This window comes from Orcinus orca, chromosome 8 (assembly GCF_937001465.1).
Source record: "Orcinus orca chromosome 8, mOrcOrc1.1, whole genome shotgun sequence".
In the NCBI taxonomy this organism is placed as follows: Eukaryota; Metazoa; Chordata; class Mammalia; order Artiodactyla; family Delphinidae; genus Orcinus; species Orcinus orca.
The window spans coordinates 55,936,691-55,956,395 of record NC_064566.1 but is presented as its reverse complement, the minus strand read 5'-3'; the positions used below and the strand labels follow the sequence as shown (position 1 = coordinate 55,956,395).

The following is a 19,705-nucleotide window of genomic DNA, read 5'->3' as shown; positions in this document are numbered from 1 at the left end:
AGAGGGGACTCTGAGACCAGAAAGGTAGTTTGGGGAAGAAACTGAGAAAAATCTGCCCCTCGCCTGTGCACTGACCAAATTAGGGCATGTCACCTCAGTCAGGACTTAAAAGTGCCACTAACAGAAGTGAAATAACCTTGATACCACGTCAGCCTTTAGAATTTCTCTCAGACCCTTTATAAAGCCACAATGTTTCCGAGAATTTTGGAAGTAGGAGGTTACAAGAGGAAAAATATAATGGAAAAGAGGGGGGAAAGATCATGTATGCAATATAATTTTTCGTCAGCCCACTGCAGATCTAAAGCCATGTGCAAGTGTCGGTGACAGAGCAGTTCCAGAAATGCATTTGCCTGCCACTCCACCCCCCTCGGCCCGCCCCAGGCCTTAAGACAGCCCTCAGATAGCCCTCCGAGAGTCTGAGCAATAGAGGTCATCTAATGGAGTTCATATAAACACCAGCTTCCTGACAGCTGGCCTCTGAGCGAATTTATTATTGAATTATACTCCTGCTTTTTCAGAACAAGCTGAACTGACAGGCTACCCCATCAGTTTAAAAAAGGGGGCCAGGAAGAAAGACAATGATAAATTACCCTGATGGAAGACGGAAGAAGGTAAAGAACCTGCTTCCTCCAAAATGTCAACCATTATATATTATTCATGTTGGTTTAAAAAAAAAAAAATCCCTCCCCGCATTGAAATGAATGTTTATGATGATAAAGCAGCTAGGTGATTTAATTCAGGATGCGGGCAGCAGCTTCGCACATCATCCTGATGAGCAGCTAACAAGTCCTCCTCTGCCACTTGATCATCCCTTTATTGATTCCAAAACCGAATTACGATCTGTTTGCTTTGTGGCCTGAGCTTCTTCCTAGCTGTCCATCACAGGAAGCATTAGCAGACGATGCAGCGCGGAAGCGGGAACCACTCGGGGTTTAGAGGGAGAGGCCCTGCATTCAAGTTCTTGGGCAAGTGAGAGCAAGCGACCTTGGGTGAGCGAGGCTCAGTTTCCTCATCTGGAATGAGGGGTTACTCATTCTCACCCTGCAGGTTATTTGGAAGATTAAATGAGATAAAATACCCAGGAAGCCCAATGGCTGGTGCAGAGCACACGTTCAGTAATAACACCGAACATTTACCAAGGATGTTCTATGTGTCAGGCATTATTTGAAATGCTTTGTAAGTTTCATAATTAGCAACACCTTTACATCTCCCCTGAAACCATATAACATAGGGAATTCATGCCCCTTCTTTTACAGATAGGAAACTGAGGCACAGAGAAGTTGAGTAACCTGGCCCAGGACAGACGGCTTGTAAGTGGCAGAGCCAGCATTTGAAGCCAAGCTGATTGGTCCTAGAGACCATGAGCTGAGCCTCTGTTCTTCTCTGCTAGGTCTTTTATGTTCCCACCTCCACATCTTCAGCTTGGAAATCTGTACAACATGGTGCTGCTACAACTCTACAACCCCAGCTGGCCCTGACTTTCTTTCTAATACTGTACAACATAGTAAAAAGCTAACATGCAGCAGGTCTTAGTGCTCCAGAGCATGGCCTCAGAGGCAGGTAGCGAGGCTTGAATTTGAGCCCTACCCCTTGCCAGCTGTGTGACCTGGGATAAGTCCCTTAATCATTCTGTTCCTCACTTTCCTCATCTGTCATATAAGGATAATAATTGATACCTCGTGGGGATGTCTGAGGATTGAAGGAGATATAAAACACTTATGTGTCAGAGCAGTAAGCACTGGATGAATGTTAGTGGCTGTTATCACTTACAGCAAGAGTCAGTGTTCGCATTGGCAAGGGCATTTGTATTCGTGTAGGTTTTAGTGTCACCGTAGGAACTGGGAGAGAAATGAGAATCTTAGCCCGAAGCATTAATGTAGTTATGTAACTGATGCAAGTGCCCTGGCACTGTGGCAGGCAGAGGTGAACAGACCTTTGAGATGGGCGGTCCTTTGTGGTTGAAGAGGAGACTTTGAGGCCAGAGAAAAAACTCTTGGCTCAGTGATGCAGTAGCAGAGCCTGAGTCCTGGCGAGCCTGGAGTCCTAAGTGAGGCTCTCAAGTAGTAATTCCAGTGTCTGTAAGTCAAGGACTTTCTGCATTTCCATCCAACAGTGATAAACTTCAAGCAATGAGAAGTTAAAATATTGGAGGGCCACGCATCACATCACTAATATTGTTCTCTATGGAGAATATAGGGTCAGGAGGTACCAAACACCTCTGCAATGAGTCTAACCAGCACCCCAGTCCAGTCCTGGAGGCATCAAGAGCTGGCTCTAAGTGAGCTCCACGGTGCGGGGCTGTGGGGAGGCGATGCTACCTCTGGGCAGTATTCTAGCCGGGGAGAGAGACCTGCCCACCCGCCCTCCCCTGCCTCCACCTCCTCCCACCATGGCGGGGCCCTGTAACTCTACCCTGTGGGTCTAGCCTGCAGGCCTCTAGGACTAACCCCAACCTGAGGAGGAGGGCTTAGAGCAACCCCAGCGGCTCAGCCTCCAGTCCTCCTACCATTCCTCTGCCTGACCCTTTATGTGCCAGCTCTGGCAGTGGGTTTCTGTCCTGTCCCAGAATCCCAAACTCGCCTGCTATCCGTAAGTCCCTGATATGAGCGGCCTGGTAGCCCTGCCCCCCGAGGATGCAAGCCTTGCCTCCCCTTACCTGGCTCCCACCCCTGCATGTCTGGGTCTGGAGATCCACCCGTGCTCTGCTTAGGAACCTGGGCATCGTTACCTGGTGGCACACGGGACATCCACATCCAGCTGCCCCTGGGAGCTCCCTCACCTTGCCTGTCCCCTGTCAGTCCTCCTCCCCTGCCCCTGGAAGGACTGTTTCCCTTGAATGCCACCTGTCTGTTGCTCTACACCTCAGGTCCAGCCTGCAGAGCTGGATTTGCACGGCTCTTTTCTGTGTCTCTGCCCCGCACTAGCCCCACCCCAGGAAGTGGGTCTAATTGTGGTCCATCCTAGTCTCCCGTTTCTGAGTAAAGCAGCGAAGTCTCCCTTTTCCGGAAGAAGCAAGACCTGTCCTGTACCCTGACAGGAAGACAGGACACACGGTCGTGAAATGAACTTGTCCACCGAGACACTGTGTGCAGTCACGTTTTAGCAGAGCTGCTTCAAGTTTTTCTAGCAACACAAGCCATCTGCTGAGGAGTCCTCTTAGAGGCCGTCCTCTGGCCGCATAGCCCAGAGAACAGCCTATATAGACACGTACTCACATTCCCTGGCCCCAGGCACACGGTCAGTGTTTCCGAGCCGTGTCCCCCGACGTGGCCAGCCCTGTCACCCAGGATCAGGAGGCTTTTGCTCCTCAAAAATGGTCTCCACTGGCTGGTCTCTCTCAGTCCTGTTTCTCCTTTGCCACAACCAGGACTCACCTCTCTGGACATACGGTGTCCTGAACAGTCGTGGGCTCTGTTCTTGTGTGCACCTCCGTTGGCCAGCAGGAAGTATTCCAGATGACTGCTGCGAGAGCCGACTCAGCCCAAAGCATCAGCGTTCAGCGGCCAAGTTGCCCCCAGGCTTGAGTGATCAGAGCAGGGGCCCAGGACCTCGTGCTCCCTGAGTGTCTGAAGTAGCTCAACAACCACAGAAAGTTAGGAGGTCACGGGACCGTGGCTTCTGGGCTCTGCAGGAGGCAGGCCTAAGGGCCCAGAAGCCACTAGCAGTTACCAGGCCATCTTGTCATTGGATGCCCCCAGGTGGGGTGAGAGCATCATAGCAGACCTGTCGATGCCTCAGCCTCAGTGGGTGATGGAGGGGAAGCTCTGTCAATCTCTAGGGATCACGTATCTCACCTGTAAATTAGGGGCTTGGACTCAGGCACCCAAAGGACTCTTCTAGTTAAACATTAAATTCCTGTTAATCTGAAGAAGTCTGTGGATTTCTTCTTTCCACTCCCCAGATATACACAAAACAGTCCAAGAGCAAAGCTTGTTCTGTCGTGAACTGGAGTACTTCCCTGTGACATTCATTCCACACACCCAGCAAGTGATCTGGAAGCCTCTGGTGGAGTCTAAGCTGAGCCGAATTCCAAATGGAAGAACAGAGTCAGGGTACTTGGGCAGGGCCTGGTGCTTGATGCTAACTGGGGATGTTTGCATGTCGTACTGGAATGACCTTGTAGGCAGCTCCCCTTTTTACCCTATGCTAGCTTTACTTCCAGATACAAGGAATTTTTTTTTAAGTCAAATTATATTCATTCTAAAAGGTGAGTTCCTCATGCATAGGGATTCTGTCTCATTTATTGTTAGTAATTTAACTGCTTAGAATACAGTGGAGGGCACTTCCCTGGCGGTCCAGTGGTTAAGACTCCACGCTCCCAATGCAGGTTCGATCCCAGGTCAGGGAACTAAGATTCCCCCATGCCGCATGGAGCAGCCAAAACAACAAAAACAACAACGACAACAAAATAAGTAAATAAATATTTTTTTAAAAAGAATACAATGGAAAATAAAACAGAAACTACTGGCACCGTTGTCCTGTAATTTCCATAAGTAAGAAAATGGATGAATAAATATCTTCCCTGCCACCCAGCACCGTGTATAGCACATAGTAGGTGCTCAGTTAAAGTTCCAGTAACTGGGGCTTCCCTGGTGGCGCAGTGGTTGAGAGTCCGCCTGCCGATGCAGGGGACACGAGTTCGTGCCCCGGTCCAGGAAGATCCCACATGCCGCGCAGCGGCTGGGCCCGTGAGCCATGGCCGCTGAGCCTGCGCGTCTGGAGCCTGTGCTCCGCAACGGGAGAGGCCACAACAGAGAGAGGCCCGCATACCGCAAAAAAAAAAAAAAAATTTCCAGTAACTGAACCCTATTCTCATTTACCTGGCCTTCATCTCTGTTTCTCTCCCCCCAACCCATGTATATGTATTTTTTACTTTGGGCTATGTGAAATAACTATATTCATATTTTTCTGTCATCTTTTTTCATTCATTTATGTGATCTTCATTTGTTTCTTTACTCAACATTTATTGAACGCATCCTAATAGACCTACTCCTGTGATAAACACAGAGTTAGATGAAATGGACATAGTTGTTCCCTTCAAAGAACTCACAATCTAGAAAAGATAAGGTGTTTAAACAGATGAATACACTTTAGTGGGATAAGTACATTGTGCTTTGTTCACCAAAGGAGGGGGTGGCTTCTTTGTCCTGGAAAATAGGGAAGAGTTTCACTGAGAGGCAGGCCTTCAAGGAGAGATTAGTAGGAATGGGAGGACAGTCATTGAGGCAAAGGAACCAACATAGACAAAGTCAGGGCAGCATGGAAGTGCATGCCAAGGCAAGGGTATGAGAAGTAATTTAACATGGCAGCAGCACAGGATGTGAGAATGGAAAACCGCGATGTGAGAGGCAGGCAGGGGCCTGATCCTGAAGGTATTTACATGCCAAGCTAAGGAGTGTGGACTTTATGTGGAAACAATGGGTACTACAGAAAATGACATGGATGGCACAGGGATACTGATGATGTGGTAAATTGACAGTGGTAAGGTCTGGAAAATTGGGTATCTTAGATTTGCAAGGTGCCTCAAGAGAGGATCTGGTCCAACTCCCTGACCACCAATAAGTCGGAACGTTATTAAACGTTAACTGATTAGATCGAGTTCTGTTGGTTTGGGCCTAAGGTTATTGAAAGACATACAAAGTAAACATAGGAAGAGCGATGAAATAAGTTATAAAGAACGAAACACAGCTGGAAGTTGGCTTTTGAATATAGTAATATATAGCATATTAGAGTTTATTTCCTACAAAGAAAGCACAGACACACGCCATCGAAACTCTAGTGCCGTACAGTGGTCCCAAGGCGGCTGCCCAACGTGGTCCATGAGGTACAGGAAGAAAATGTTAGGACATCTGTCTACATTTACTTTTTATCTTTAAAAATAAGAAAGAATGGATGTTTACTTGTACGGAACACCAGGTTTTCTCTGATTTGCTTGGTCCCAGTGTCGGTTACGTGTCTGGACGAGCACATGAGGTGTTCTGAGGGAGATGAGGATCTAGTCCGCACAGAGCTTTACTGGTTTATAACATGACTGTGTTGTGTGTGTGTGTGTGTGTGTGTGTGTAAGATCTAGCTTTAACCAAACTTACATAAAAAATGGGGTCCAGGGCTTCCCTAGTGGCGCAGTGGTTGAGAGTACGCCTGCCGATGCAGGGGACACGGGTTCGTGCCCTGGTCCGGGAAGATCCCACATGCCCCAGAGCGGCTGGGCCCGTGAGCCATGGCTGCTGAGCCTGCACGTCCGGAGCCTGTACTCCGCAACGGGAGAGGCCACAACAATGAGAGGCCCGCGTACCGCAAAAAAAAAAAAAAAACAAAAAAACAAAAAAAACATAGGGTCCAGTGGCATAAAAGGATTTTGCAAAGTAACTACCAATCAAAGATGACAAGTGCAAATACAAGCCAGCAGTCAAACGGCAGAGCTGATATTCCTACTCCTGGTCCAGAGTTTTCCTCAACTCCACTATGAAGTTAAAAACAGTAGTGATCATTCTCATCGGATCTAACAAAAAGGGAAGCAAAAGATTCAAAATTATCAAGACTAGTTGAAATATTCATTTTTTGTCCATTAAATCTTGCACCAAGCGTATATTATGCTTTCCAATATTAGCTAATGATGATAGCATGTGTGTACAAGTTATTAATAAATATAAATACACCCATGGAGCCTTCAGAAAATGTTTACAGAAAGGGTGTGTGATCAAAAATAGTTTTCAGAGCCCTCCTCTGATGATGTTAACTCAGATTTTTTAGGCGGCTAAAACAAATTGAGATTCTGTTATTTAGGTGTGTATCTGTGTCAGATGGTAAGTAGCCTGAGAGGTGAAATGACTTTCCTGAGTTCTCATGGATAATAAAGGAAGTCCTGAATTTGAATCCTGGCTCCCCAGCCACTCTTACGAGAATGGGCAAATCCACCCCCTGCCGAGGCTTTATTTTCTCACTTCTGCAAGAAGTGTGAAGTGTGAAGAGAGATGATCAGGAAGGTCTCTTCTCCCATGTCATGACTAGTGGGTTCCCAAGAAAACGTACACAGGTGGAAGACGGCAGGCTAGAAAAGCTGGTTGAAGAAACGGAGGCAGAGCGACCAAGATGGAAAGCTCTGAAGAAAGGGCTACAGAATGGCCCGTGTTGCCAGGCTAGAAAGAAGGTCTTGGAAGCTACTGAGTGGACAGGGTCAGGCTTTGACTGGGACCCCCCTTGAATGGGGGTCGTTTGACAGGCCGTGAAGTGGGGATTCTTTGGGCCCAAGTAAGGTTCTTACAAGATGTTGGATAAAGTGTAGTTGGTGCTAGAAAGATCCCTAGTCAGTCAGATGAGTTGGCAGAAAACAGCTTAAAGGGTGGGTACGAGTCTGGCATAGAAATCTGTTTAAAGCATGTAATGCAAAGGAGTGATTTGCATAACCAATAGTGGCACACAGTAACAAATACCTTGAAGCAAAGAAGGGCTAAAGTTACCTTTTGCCGCCTAGATAGATCCCAAATGATTATTCCAGTTTCCTGAATACCAGCTTCATTAGCTGTCTCCATTTAATAACAAAAAATGTTCAAGCTGCAGTTTTTCTTCCTTCATCTTCCTCTATCTGCTCGTATGATACACAATGAATAACAAATCTAACTTAATTTCTGGCATTCTTTTTTTTTTTTTTTTTTTTTTAAGTTTTCAAAACCTTTAAATGTACAGAAGAGGAGGCTGTAGCATCAAAGCAGTAGGGCTACAAGCAGAGGCGGGTGGATCCTCCAGGGGAAGGAACCCAGCCCTGGGATGTAACTTGTGACCAACTAGAAAACCCAGCCCCTGGAGCCCTCTGTTCCGTAGCCATATCCCTGTCAAGGTCAAGTAGCTCAGAGTTCTCTGGTATCTCTCTCATCTTCAGTTACAGAAACACATCAGTTCTTTATTCATTTCGTAAATAATTTATCAAGAGCTTACTCTGCACCACGCATTCAAATTCCAGGGCGCACCCTTGTGTTGGCGGAAGCTTTCTTTTGCCCACTCAGAAATGAGCATCAGGGCTTCCCTGGTGGCACAGTGGTTGAGAGTTGAGAGTCCGCCTGCCGATGCAGGGGACACAGGTTTGTGCCCCGGTCCGGGAGGATCCCACATGCCGCGGAGCGGCTGGGCCCGTGAGCCACGGCCGCTGAGTCTGCGCGTCCGGAGCCTGTGCTCTGCAACGGGAGAGGCCACAACAGTGAGAGGCCCGCGTACCGCCCAAAAAAAGAAAAAAAAAAAAGAAATGAGCATCACCCACGCTCAGTGCTGGCAGTCCAGCAGTGAGGGGGATGTGGTCCCTGTCTTCAAGGAGCTTGTGATCTGCTGGGGGGAAAAGGTTGCCCAATAGCATGACAGCACTCAGTCTTTGCAGAGATAGCCCAGGGAGTGCGAGTGCTAGGGTACCGCTCCAGGTGGGTCCTGAGGCTAAGCAGGTGGTTTTCAGGTGAAGAGGACGGGTGGAAGTTTCCATGTAAAGGGAACAACTCAGAAATAAGTGTCAGCATTGTATGAGCTCCCTTAGGATTCTGAAGCCACGTGTAGTAGGGCTGCTTGTGCTGGATTGAGGAGCACGAAGTTAAAACCATCATACATTCCACTTTACATCTGTTTGAGAAAATCTTCAGCCTGCATGGACAGGTGAGAGAATGGAAATACAGAGAGGTCAGATGATGCCGCAAGGTCATACGGTTAGTTACCAGAGTCAGAACTGGGAACGGACCCCTGCCCAGGGCTCTTTCACCACACCCCTCCACTTGTCCCTGACAGGCGGCTGAGGTGAGTTTCTTCTTTGCTTGGTTCTGTTTCACAGTGGTTTTGTCTCTCCAACACTTTCCTCCCTTGATCCCAAACCTGGCAGGTGTCCCCAGGAAGCAGTCAGGCAGATCTCCCCTGTCACTGGCGTCAGCCAGGGCACTTCAGTCGGGCCCTGAGTATGTGGTTGGGCCAATGCCAGCATGTTTGACGCCTCGCCCCCTTGGCCTGGCATGAGTACTCCTTCCTGGCAGAGTTCACCCAGCCTAATTGCTTGTTTTGTAGCCCAGCTGCCTGACATATGCCAAACCCATGTGTTGACTCACTGGTGTCAGAGACAACTACACTCAGGCACTTCACGTTTGCTTTGGTGAGCTCTAGGCAGCAGCCGGGGACTGTAATCCGTGTACTTCTATAACCTCAGCGGCCTAACACAGTGCTTGCCTTCGAGTAGGTGCCCCGCTTTCTAAATTAAGTGAATTTTAGTGAGTGCAGGTGAATGACACAGTAGTAAGAGGAAGGACCTGGAAGTAAGGAGTCCTAGCTTTGAGTGTCAGTTCAACCCATTGAGTTCTTTGCTGTAGGACCTTGAGCAAGTCTGTTCTCTCTGAATTTCAGTTCCTTGATCATTTCTCACCTAATAAACACTTGGGGAGAATATCTCATGCTTACCTAGCCCTTGGAGATGGAAGCACATAAGATAGCTGTGTAAATGTGAATGATGTCACTGTATGACAGTCACATCATGGAGAGATACTTGGAAGGTTTAGAGCAACCTAGCAGAGCAGAGGGGTGATTAGCTGTGCCAGGAAGAGTTGGAAACAGCCTCACTGAAGTGATGACAGCTTAGATGGGACCCTAAGGATGAGTAGAAAATAACCCCATATGCCAAGACAGTGACTGAGGAAAAGCAAAACACGTCAGATATAGGACTGGTGATAAGAGGCTCATATGAGCCAGCTGGGAAGCCAAGTTGGTGACAGTGATTTGCACCCTGCATTAGTGATTTCTCACCAAGGCAGTCTTCCATTATGGAATTTCACAGTCAAAGCAGCACCTATTTCTTAGATGCACTGACCCTTAGTGTTTCAGTGGTGGACAGAAGCTGGCTCATGCCAGCTCACAGGGACTGCTTATTAAATGTTCAGGAGTTCTGCAAGCTAGTTCTTAAGCACAACTATTATTAAAAATTAAATTATATAAAATCACAGTTAAACAAATTAGATTAAAAACAAAGGTAATAATCAAAACTCATCACTTTCTAGTTATTTAGCTGTGTTTTACCATCATCTTTACTCTAGAGTTTATTTAGGTCTCTTGTTTCTCTGTGGTGGAAATACTGTTATATACTGGTGTCCTACTAGCCATCTCTTCCCAACTCTGGGTGCAGTGATATCTCATCGGTAGTGTGAAATCGGCCGTGGTGGAAGTCTTTACACCACAGAAATAGGCAAATGCCACAAATTAAAGCCACTTTTCTTTTGCAAGCCAATTGTTAAATATTCACCAGGGCACCACTGGTGGTTTCCATGGAATAACTGGTTGAAGAAAGAAAATGTTTGGAAACCCAGCAGCCACATCTCTTCAGACCTCCCTGGACAAAAACACGTGGCAGGAGACACATTTCCAGGGCCTCCTGGAAGGGCCTCCTGGAAGTCTCCTAGAGCAGACTTCCCCACCTTCTTTGTTCCAGGGAAGGCTTTACGTTGAACTGGGTTTTCTTGACAACTGAAAGTCATGGTCAGATAGAAGGAGGATGGAAGTGTTTTTCTCCAGGACTTAATTCCTGAGCCAAATGCCTGTTTTGGCAGGAGGCCTCTGTGGCCCACAGGGGTACCGGGAGTCAACTTAATCTTCTCCAGGATCCAAAGCAATCCACAGGAGCCCGGGCTAAAATTACATCTGCTCCGGGTTGCTGAGGTGGAGGCGACGTGATGGCCAAATGGTGCTGATTTAATGTTTCCCAACTATCAGGAAATCCCCAAAGAGATATTAATCAGAGGAGGCTGGCCCACATGTGGAGGAGGGGCAGCAGCCAGGGCAGCCCCCCAAAGGAAACCATCCCCAGAGGGCTGGTTAGCGTCCAGGCAGAATCTGAAGGCACATATGTCAGGAGGAGGCTGGAGAGTAGCCAGCACCAGGATATGAGATCTGTTAGTAATCCTCTGGAAGGACAGAGTTCCAGCAATAAGAAATTCAATTTTCCTCCATTAGAGAAAGCATCTCTCAGTACCGGCTGAATACAATTGACGGAATAAATCTTTCCCATTAGCGGAGAGATAATTTCACGTAAATATATCGGGAGACCTTCAGAGCAGGATGGAGAGTCTTTGCTGAGCCTCACCCGCTTAACTTGTTTGCCGTGTAATTGCATTTAGACCAAGGGCCTCGGAAGAAAACCACTGACTGAATTAACATTAACCAGATTGTGTGTGGTGAGGGGACGTGGGGTGAGGAGCTCGGTGCATTGTGGGTAGTTGTTCTTGCCTTCAGAAAGGACAAACTGACACCGGGGAGCCCAGCTGCTTACAAGCCTGGTGTTAATTGCTTTTCTCATCAAACAGAGAAAAGCTTATCACTTTCCTCTGTAGAAAGGGTAGAGATGTAGGTACCTAATAAAGCAGAGGCTGAGTTTGAGATGTTTTTTTATGAATGCCCACAGGCCTCATCACTAGCTCTTCCCCAGGCCAGAAAAAAGCCTTCCGAACTGTGGACAACAGAGCCTTTGCGTCTTTGCCTCAGATTTGTCTTGTCCACGAGGGCTGTCTCCCCAGCGCCCTGATCCCTCAGGACATTGACACCAGTGAGCATCTTCACTTCCACCCATTGCCAGTGGTGTACAGACTGGTCTAGAGTTGGACCCCGAGTGTGAGGCCTGGACTCAAGGCCTGGCTCTGCCCCTGCCTCCCTGTGTGGCTTGGAGCAAATAACATGACGTCTGTGGACCCAGTTTCAAGTCTTCTTCCACTAACTCAGTGATTTTCCAGCTGGCTTTCCTCTGGCTTCTCCAGAAACTAAGACTCTACAGAGTTGCTTTCAGAACCACCCCAAGGGGAAAGCGGGTCCCACCCCTCCTTCATCTGGAGCAGATCTTGTTTTTATTGGCTTTCCACTTGGGGATCCTTATAAAATATCATCTGCTAAAAAGATTCTGTTTCTGAAATATTTGAAAAAACATCATTCTAGATGATCTCTGATTGTCCCACGTATTTACCCAACCTACTGTTTTTGCTTTTTTAAACAATCACCTCGTACTTGTTAGGCATTCCCGGGCACTCTAGAGAGAAAAAAGGAAATAGACCTTGACCCTGGCCTCAAAGAGCTGGTGATCTAGTGGGGTATCAAGGGGTTTGTGCCAGGTTTTGGAAGAGACAGTGACTAGTTCTAATTAGGGGCGTCAAGAAAGGCTTCAGGGAAGAGGCGTCATTTGAAGTTGGGTCTTCAAGGATGAGAATGTTGGGAGAGGGGTACAGGAATGATATCTGAGGCAGATGAAAGAACATTGCACAGACACAGAGGCTTTGAACAACATTTGACTGGCAAGTTTGGGAAAAGCAGATGGCTTGTTGCCTGGAATATAGAGGGAGAATGGGAAGGGGGATGTTGGGAGAGGTGCCAAGTTCTAGAAACCACTCCAAGGGGACACCAGCATCTGCCCTTCTCCTGTCTCCAATGCCAGGTGAGAGGAAGTGCCCTCTATCCTGTTCACTTTGTTGCATGCCTGCTTCCAGTGAGACCCTTAGTGACAATAAAGATCACTGCCATTTATGGAGCTTACTGTGCACGAGGATGAAAAAACAGAGACTCAAAGAGCTGTGACACAGCTAGGGTTTGAACCCAAGTCACGTGACTCCACTATTTACAGTAGCCAGGTCATGGAAGCAACCTACATGCCCATCGACAGACAAATGGATAAAGAAGGTGTGGTACATATATACAATGGAATATTACTCAGTCATAAAAAGGAACGAAACTGGGTCATTTGTAGAGACGTGGATGCATCTAGAGACTGTTATACAGAGTGAAGTAAGTCAGAAAGAGAAAAACAAATATCGTATATTAATGCATATATGTGGAACCTAGAAAAATGGTACAGATGAACCGGTTTGCAAGATGGAAATAGAGACACAGATGTAGAGAACAAACGTATGGACACCAAGGTGGGAAGGTGGCGGTGGGGGGTGGAGGCGGTGGTGGGATGAATTGGGAGATTGGGATTGACATGTATACACTGATGTGTATTAAATGGATGACTAATAAATAAATAAATAAACATTTTTTAAAAAGAAGAGATGTGACAGAGCTAGGTTTTGAACCCAAGTCACGTGACTCCAAATTCACATGCATAACTACACGGTATAGCACCACCCCACCCCATCAGCTTTTTCTCCTTACAGCATAGTACGGTATCCATAGAAAATAACCCTCTCAGTGAGATATCTGAAAACCTTTTTCAGTAATAATTCTTTAGAGGATGCTTTGATGACTTAGATTGAGGCAATAAAAAAAAAGGTAGTGCTCATCTTGAGTGGATACCATGAGCCCCTGGGTGCCTAGATATGTCTGAGTGACCTGCCTCAGTCTTCTGACCTGCCAGCCAGGGTTCTAACGTGAAAAGTAGGTCATGTTTTTCTCTCTTTTCTACCCCCAGGCATGCATGTGTCATTCGTGGTCAAGTAATGACATCAGATGGGACCCCGCTGGTTGGTGTGAACATCAGTTTCGTCAATAACCCTCTCTTTGGATACACGATCAGCAGGCAAGATGGCAGGTAAGAGGCCTTTTGGGGACCAGGGTTGGTGAAGGCTCTGCTCTCGTGGTCTTGCCACATAGCTGCTGCTGGAATGACAACGTGCGAAAAGGATAGGACTTGGAGTCAGAGGACCTGAATCCACGTGCCCAGCCCTGCAATGCACTAGCTGTGTGACCTTGTAGCTGACTCTGGCCTAAGTCCCTTTGGCTCTAAATTAAGCAGCTTCTTCTTACTTGTTTCAGAGTAAGCATGCGGTACCTTATACATATTGTTCTGTGGCATGGCTTATGATATAAAATACTGTCGAGTGGACCATTCTCCGTAGGCCAGAAAGCTCCAGAAGTCTCAGCATTCCTGCTGTGTGGTTTCCATCTGCAACCACCCAGGTCTGTGGAAGCCACTGAGCGATCACAGAACTCTGACCTTCAGATCCCTGTGAGAACCTTCAGTTCATCAGCCTGAATGAAGTCAGGTTTCTTTAATCACTGTAGCTCCCCCATTTGTTGGTCATGTGTTCTTAGACAAATCTCCTTACCTTTCTTGGCCTCAGCTTCTTCATCTGTTAGATGGTCCTAATACTATTTATCTTACATGGTGGTGGTAAGGATTTGATTCTATGATGAATGGAGAAGCACCATACACATAGTAGGTGTTTAATAAATCTTAGTTTCCTGCCCCACTCTGATTCATTGCTGTATCTCCAGGGTCTAGCACACAGTAAGTATACAATAGATATTAGCAGTATATTAAAGTTACAACTTTAAAAGGTGATGATTACAATGCAAGCCATGAGACTGTTTTGGAGAGAAGAGGAGAGGAAGGAGGAAAGTGGAATATTTAGGCTGTCAGTGGTGACAAGTCCTCTATTTTTAATAAAATCAGGTGGTGGTGTCCATCTGGCTAAGTGTGGGCCCATAAGGTTGATTTTCACTCTGTGTTGGAAATTGTGCTCCAGCCTGATTGATTTCAGCACCTCTTTAATCCAATCTCAGATGTGAACATGTCCTGGCCGAGGTGATAATGAAGTAGGGGCTCATCTGTTTGTAGACATATGTGCCTCTTAGACGGGGCTGGCAAGCTGGGCATGGGGAGCCCTCTCTTCCCTCCTCCCCCTCCCTATGAATGGAAGAGGCTGGTGGCCAGTCCCCAGGGATCATCTGTCCAGGCCAGGCCACTGATCCCCAGAAGCACCTCAGTGCAGACTTGTGCTACAGCAGGGAGAAGTCTCCTTCCTCATGGTGCCTTTACCACCTTCCAGCTCAGGGCTGCCTGCTTTGTGGAAATAGGAGATGTGAGCATCATAGGCAACAAGTATCCTGACTACATTATCACCTGCTGTGAAACAGTCATCAAAAAGGAGCCATGGGGACCGCTCTTTTTTCTTTGCCATAAAATTTGTCCATCATTCATGTGAGATGGCGAGTAGTCCGTCCTCTGCCCACTGGGCTTGGTTAGGGTGAGTCCATAAAACACACCAGAGTCCAGTAAACTTGGTGGCCCTTGGGGAATGCCCAATTAGCACCTCCAGGCTTTGGTTCGTCCTGTTGTGCTGCCCTTGCAATCTCTACTACCTCATGAGAGGGTGGGCATCCGGGGCGGTAAGTATCAGCCATGTTTCCTGCACCGGCCAGCTTAATTACACCCGAGCAGCCAGAGCTGCTACAGCCTAAAGCTTGCGTTTCAGAACAGTTCTTACCAATGCATCAGGGGGCTTAAGTTTTCTTCCCATCTTAGACACTGCATAATGTATGGGAGAGTCATGACTTATTCTCTAATAAGTGTCTGAAGAGCCCTGTTTGTTATATGTGAATGGGTAGCATCTTGCCCATTTCCCTCCCCCTTGTCCCTGACTCACCTTCTTTCTTATTTCTCATACCCGAGGAGAAACTGTAAGGCTAGAGATATCGCCTGGAGATAACAGTGTATGCAGGTCCAGGGACCAGGTCTAATTCATCTTTGTATTCCTCACTTTCCCGGCAGGCACCATGACACTTGCCTTTGTCCAGACCTCCCACCCCGGCCCCATGCTGAAATACCAGACCTCAAGTCTTAACAAGAGCTCACAGACAGAAAACAGTGGCAGGGAAGTTAGCCAAAGAGATCATTAAAAAGATGGAGGGGCCTCCCTGGTGGCGCAGTGGTTGAGAGTCCGCCTGCCAATGCAGGGGATGCGGGTTCGTGCCCCGGTCTGGGAGGATCCCACATGCCGCGGAGCGGCTGGGCCCGTGAGCCATGGCCGCTGAGCCTGCGCGTCCGGAGCCTGTGCTCCGCAACGGGAGAGGCCACAACAGTGAGAGGCCCACGTACCGCAAAAAAAAAAAAAAAAAAAAATGGAAAATAGAAATCATGAAGAAAAATGTTTAAAGAATAGCAGACAAGGGCTTCCCTGGTGGCTCAGTGGTTGAGAGTCCGCCTGCCGATGCAGGGGACGCGGGTTTGTGCCCCCGTCTGGGAAGATCCCACATGCTGCGGAGCGGCTAGACCTGTGAGCCATGGCCGCTGAGCCTGCGCGTCCGGAGCCTGTGCTCCGCAACGGGAGAGGCCACAACAGTGAGAGGCCCACGTACCGCAAAAAAAAAAAAAAAAAAAAAAAAAAATGGAAAATAGAAATCATGAAGAAAAATGTTTAAAGAATAGCAGACAAGGGCTTCCCTGGTGGCTCAGTGGTTGAGAGTCCGCCTGCCGATGCAGGGGACGCGGGTTTGTGCCCCCGTCTGGGAAGATCCCACATGCTGCGGAGCGGCTGGGCCCGTGAGCCATGGCCGCTGAGCCTGCGCGTCCAGAGCCTGTGCTCCGCAACGGGAGAGACCACAACAGTGAGAGGCCCACATACTGCAAAAAAAAAAAAAAAAATAGCAGACAGGAGAAGCAGTTCAGGTTCGTTGAACTGAAAGATGGGATTATACAGAGCGCGAAGCCCGGGGAATGGAGCCCAGTGCTTTCCTCGGCCATTATCTCATCTGTCTCATTAATAACCTGCCAAGTGGTGATGATTGTCACCTTCATCTCACATGAGGAGATTGAGGCTCAGACAGGTGACGGAACTCACCTGTGGACTAAGTGGCAGTGCTCGGACTGGCCCTCACTGTTGGGGCTTCATCTGAGAAGCGGGCCTTCGCTTTGAGGCCAGTGTCACGCCCATGTCCACAGCAAGGTTTCCCTCCAGATGGGCAGGCCTGGCTCTTGGCAAGAGCCAATCACACCCTGCTGTTGGCTAGGCCAGCTGCCCCCACCTGGCTCACGGCCTTGAGAATATGTCTTTTCATGTTTGTCTTCACTCCCTCCCCACGCTCATCCTGTCAGCGCTCATCCTGTCACGAAGGGAGCTTGTAAGTCAGGCCAAACTTCTGTTTGACAGTTAAGTGTTCTGTCGAAGTACAGATGCTGTTCGGTTCTATTCCCTGGGTATTTTCCCCAAGCCCTGGATATTCTCCTGGAAAGCCAAAACCTGAACTCTTAGTTGAAAATAAACACCTTCCCTGGTGTTTCTCTATTATTATGTATTGAAGAACGATGGTACCCAACTTCCTCTACTCAAAGGTTATGTGGGCCTAGAAGGGGCTGAGTGAAGAGCAGGCAAAACAGATGAAAAGCATCTGCAAAGGACAGATGAGTCAGGCTTTGGAGCTTGGGGACCCAGATCTGAGGGCGTCATCTACCCCAAGGCTGACTTACGGTAATAGCCAAAGGAAGAAATAACTTAGGGTGTTTAGTATACAGTCAATTCAGAAGAAACTGACAACGCCACTCATGAGTTCATTCTGTAAACTATAACCATCAAGCACGGGACTAAGTTCTGGAAAGGCTGAGAGGAATCAGTGTCCCCAGGCCTGTGAGTGAATGTATGATTCCAGTGCAGTGTGATGTGGGCTGTTAGGAGAAGTGCACATGGTGCAGTGGGATTCTGGAGGGGAGGGGACCGGAATTCTGAGTGGGTGAGGAGTTAGCAGAAGCCCTCCATCCAAATAAGCAAGAGGAGGACAGGCCTTGAGAATGCATCCTAAAAGGAATAGCTAAAGGACTTTGTCCAAAGAGACATCACCAGGAGGTGACAGGTGGACAGGATCACTGTTTCCAAGTCCTAAAGGACTGTCAAAGGCAGAGGAAGACTAGTTTGAAGTCACCCTAGCAGGTAGAACATGTCCCAATGGCTAAGGAGCTATTAAGAGAGGGACCCAGGCTCCATTCCCACCCCCGTAAAAAAGTCTACTAACAGTCAGAACTAACCAAAGATGGGACAGTCCCCCTGCGGACATAGCAAGCTCCTCGTCGCTGGAAATGTGCAGACAGGACCCAAATAGCCCCTTGATAGTGGTTCTGTAGAAGGAACTAAAGCATCAGATTCAGAGAGGGGACTAGGTCAGATGACCTAGTGGTTCAACTGTTACTTGCTTTTAAACTTTCTGTTTTGATGGGGTGGGGGAAGGACACAAAACTCTGGTCTGAATTAATCTTGTTGCACATCGAACATGGGGTCTTAAGTAGCAACCACGCACTCTAGTTGGCAAAGCAGACCCAGCCTGCAGGACTAGTGACATAGCTGGGCTTACACCTGGGCCTGCTTTCCCATCTTCTGTAATGTGAGCTCATCTGGCCTCTGACCACCTAGCTGCTGAACCCTCAGATCAGACGCTCAGGGTCAGAAACATGGAGTGTACAAGTGGGAACTCAGTTTCCTTGGATTTTCAAAAAAAAAAGGTCCATGCTAAGGCTTGGATGGGCAAGTGCCCGGCCAGGTTTGTCTGCAGGTGATGGGAGTTAAGATGCCAGAACCAAAACCAGAGCTACCAGCAAGTTTCTGGCCATCCCCAAAGGGCAATGAACAAAGGCTGGGTGACCAGCTCTCAGGGACACAGCCACGGAGATCTCATCTCAACTGGGAGGTTGGGACTCAGTCTTCTGGTTCCTCTTTCACTTCTAAGTTACGGTGATTCTAATTGTGCCCGTCTCTAAACTACCTTGCTATTTTGTAACTCCAAAGGCCTGGTTGAGTATCATAATCAGAGATACAATTGCTGTAGAGTCATAGAATCTTAATGACTTCAGAATAATTTATTTGAACCTTTGCCTTTTACAGATGAGAAACTTGAGAATCAGACGGGCTAAAGGACTTACCCAAGGTCACACAGTAGCCCACGGCAGAGCCAGGACTAGGCTTAGAGCTCTAACACCAGGGCAGGGTTTGTTCTGCTTTATTCTGATGAATTTTCACTGGGCTTCAGCTCTAAGACGCCCTAAGTACCAGGGGCACCCGAGCAGAGGCTCATCAGCGGTCCTGTGTCCTAGCAAAGGGCTCCCCAAAGCAGGTTGTTATTTGGTTTCGGCAAGTTCTCTACGGTGAATCACTTTCAAAAACATAATGCTTTCTGGAACCTCTGTCACTGTTTGTGACCGCGGTCAAGTCTTTCAGGTTGTTTTTTTTTAGTCTTTCAGGTTTTAGAGTCTCCCTCAACGAGTGCTCAGATCCTTCGGTGTAATTTTTCTCCTTTCTCTGCCCCTCCCTCCTCCCTCTCCTCTCCTCACCCTCCCCTCCCAAACAGCTTTGACTTGGTCACAAATGGCGGCATCTCCATCATCCTGCGGTTCGAGCGGGCCCCCTTCATCACACAGGAGCACACCCTCTGGCTGCCTTGGGATCGCTTCTTTGTCATGGAAACCATCATCTTGCGGCAGGAGGAGAATGAGATTCCCAGCTGTGACCTGAGCAACTTTGCCCGCCCCAACCCTGTCCTGTCTCCTTCCCCACTGACGTCCTTCGCCAGCTCCTGTGCAGAGAAAGGCCCCATCGTTCCGGAAATTCAGGTATACCCAGATTTCTTAACTGCATTTCTCCATGCCTTTATTTCATTCGGGAGGTGGAGGAGGATCTCAGAGACAGGGGAAAGAGACAGCCCATCAGCCCACCATCCAGACCCCAGCCGGCGTGCTGTGAGGCTATGATGGCCACCCCCTTACACACTTAATACACGTGAGCCCTGTGAAGTGCCTGGCACCCTCCAGCATATAATAAATCCCCACCCCCTCTCCACTCCGCCACCCAGTTCACTTCCACGTCTCCTTTCCCCAACCTCCAGTGTCTCACCCGCTCCTCCTTATTTCTGTTAAAAATAGCGATGATAGGGGCTTCCCTGCTGGCGCAGTGGTTGACAGTCCGCCTGCCGATGCAGGGGACGCAGGTTCGTGCCCTGGTCCGGGAAGATCCCA

At 48.2% G+C, this 19,705-nt stretch overlaps 2 protein-coding genes across 2 annotated transcripts in view; one reads left to right on the top strand and one right to left on the bottom strand.

Annotated features, from left to right (window-relative positions):
* USP35 (ubiquitin specific peptidase 35) overlaps positions 1 to 19,705 on the bottom strand; it is an 873,752-nt gene that overhangs the window by 324,612 nt on the left and 529,435 nt on the right. The window lies entirely within an intron of this gene.
* TENM4 (teneurin transmembrane protein 4) overlaps positions 1 to 19,705 on the top strand; it is a 757,305-nt gene that overhangs the window by 664,340 nt on the left and 73,260 nt on the right. Inside the window, exons 20-21 of the mRNA XM_049713625.1 lie at positions 13,400 to 13,519; positions 19,042 to 19,303. Coding sequence (XP_049569582.1) covers positions 13,400 to 13,519; positions 19,042 to 19,303 — 382 coding nt within the window. The remainder of the gene's footprint in view (positions 1 to 13,399; positions 13,520 to 19,041; positions 19,304 to 19,705) is intronic.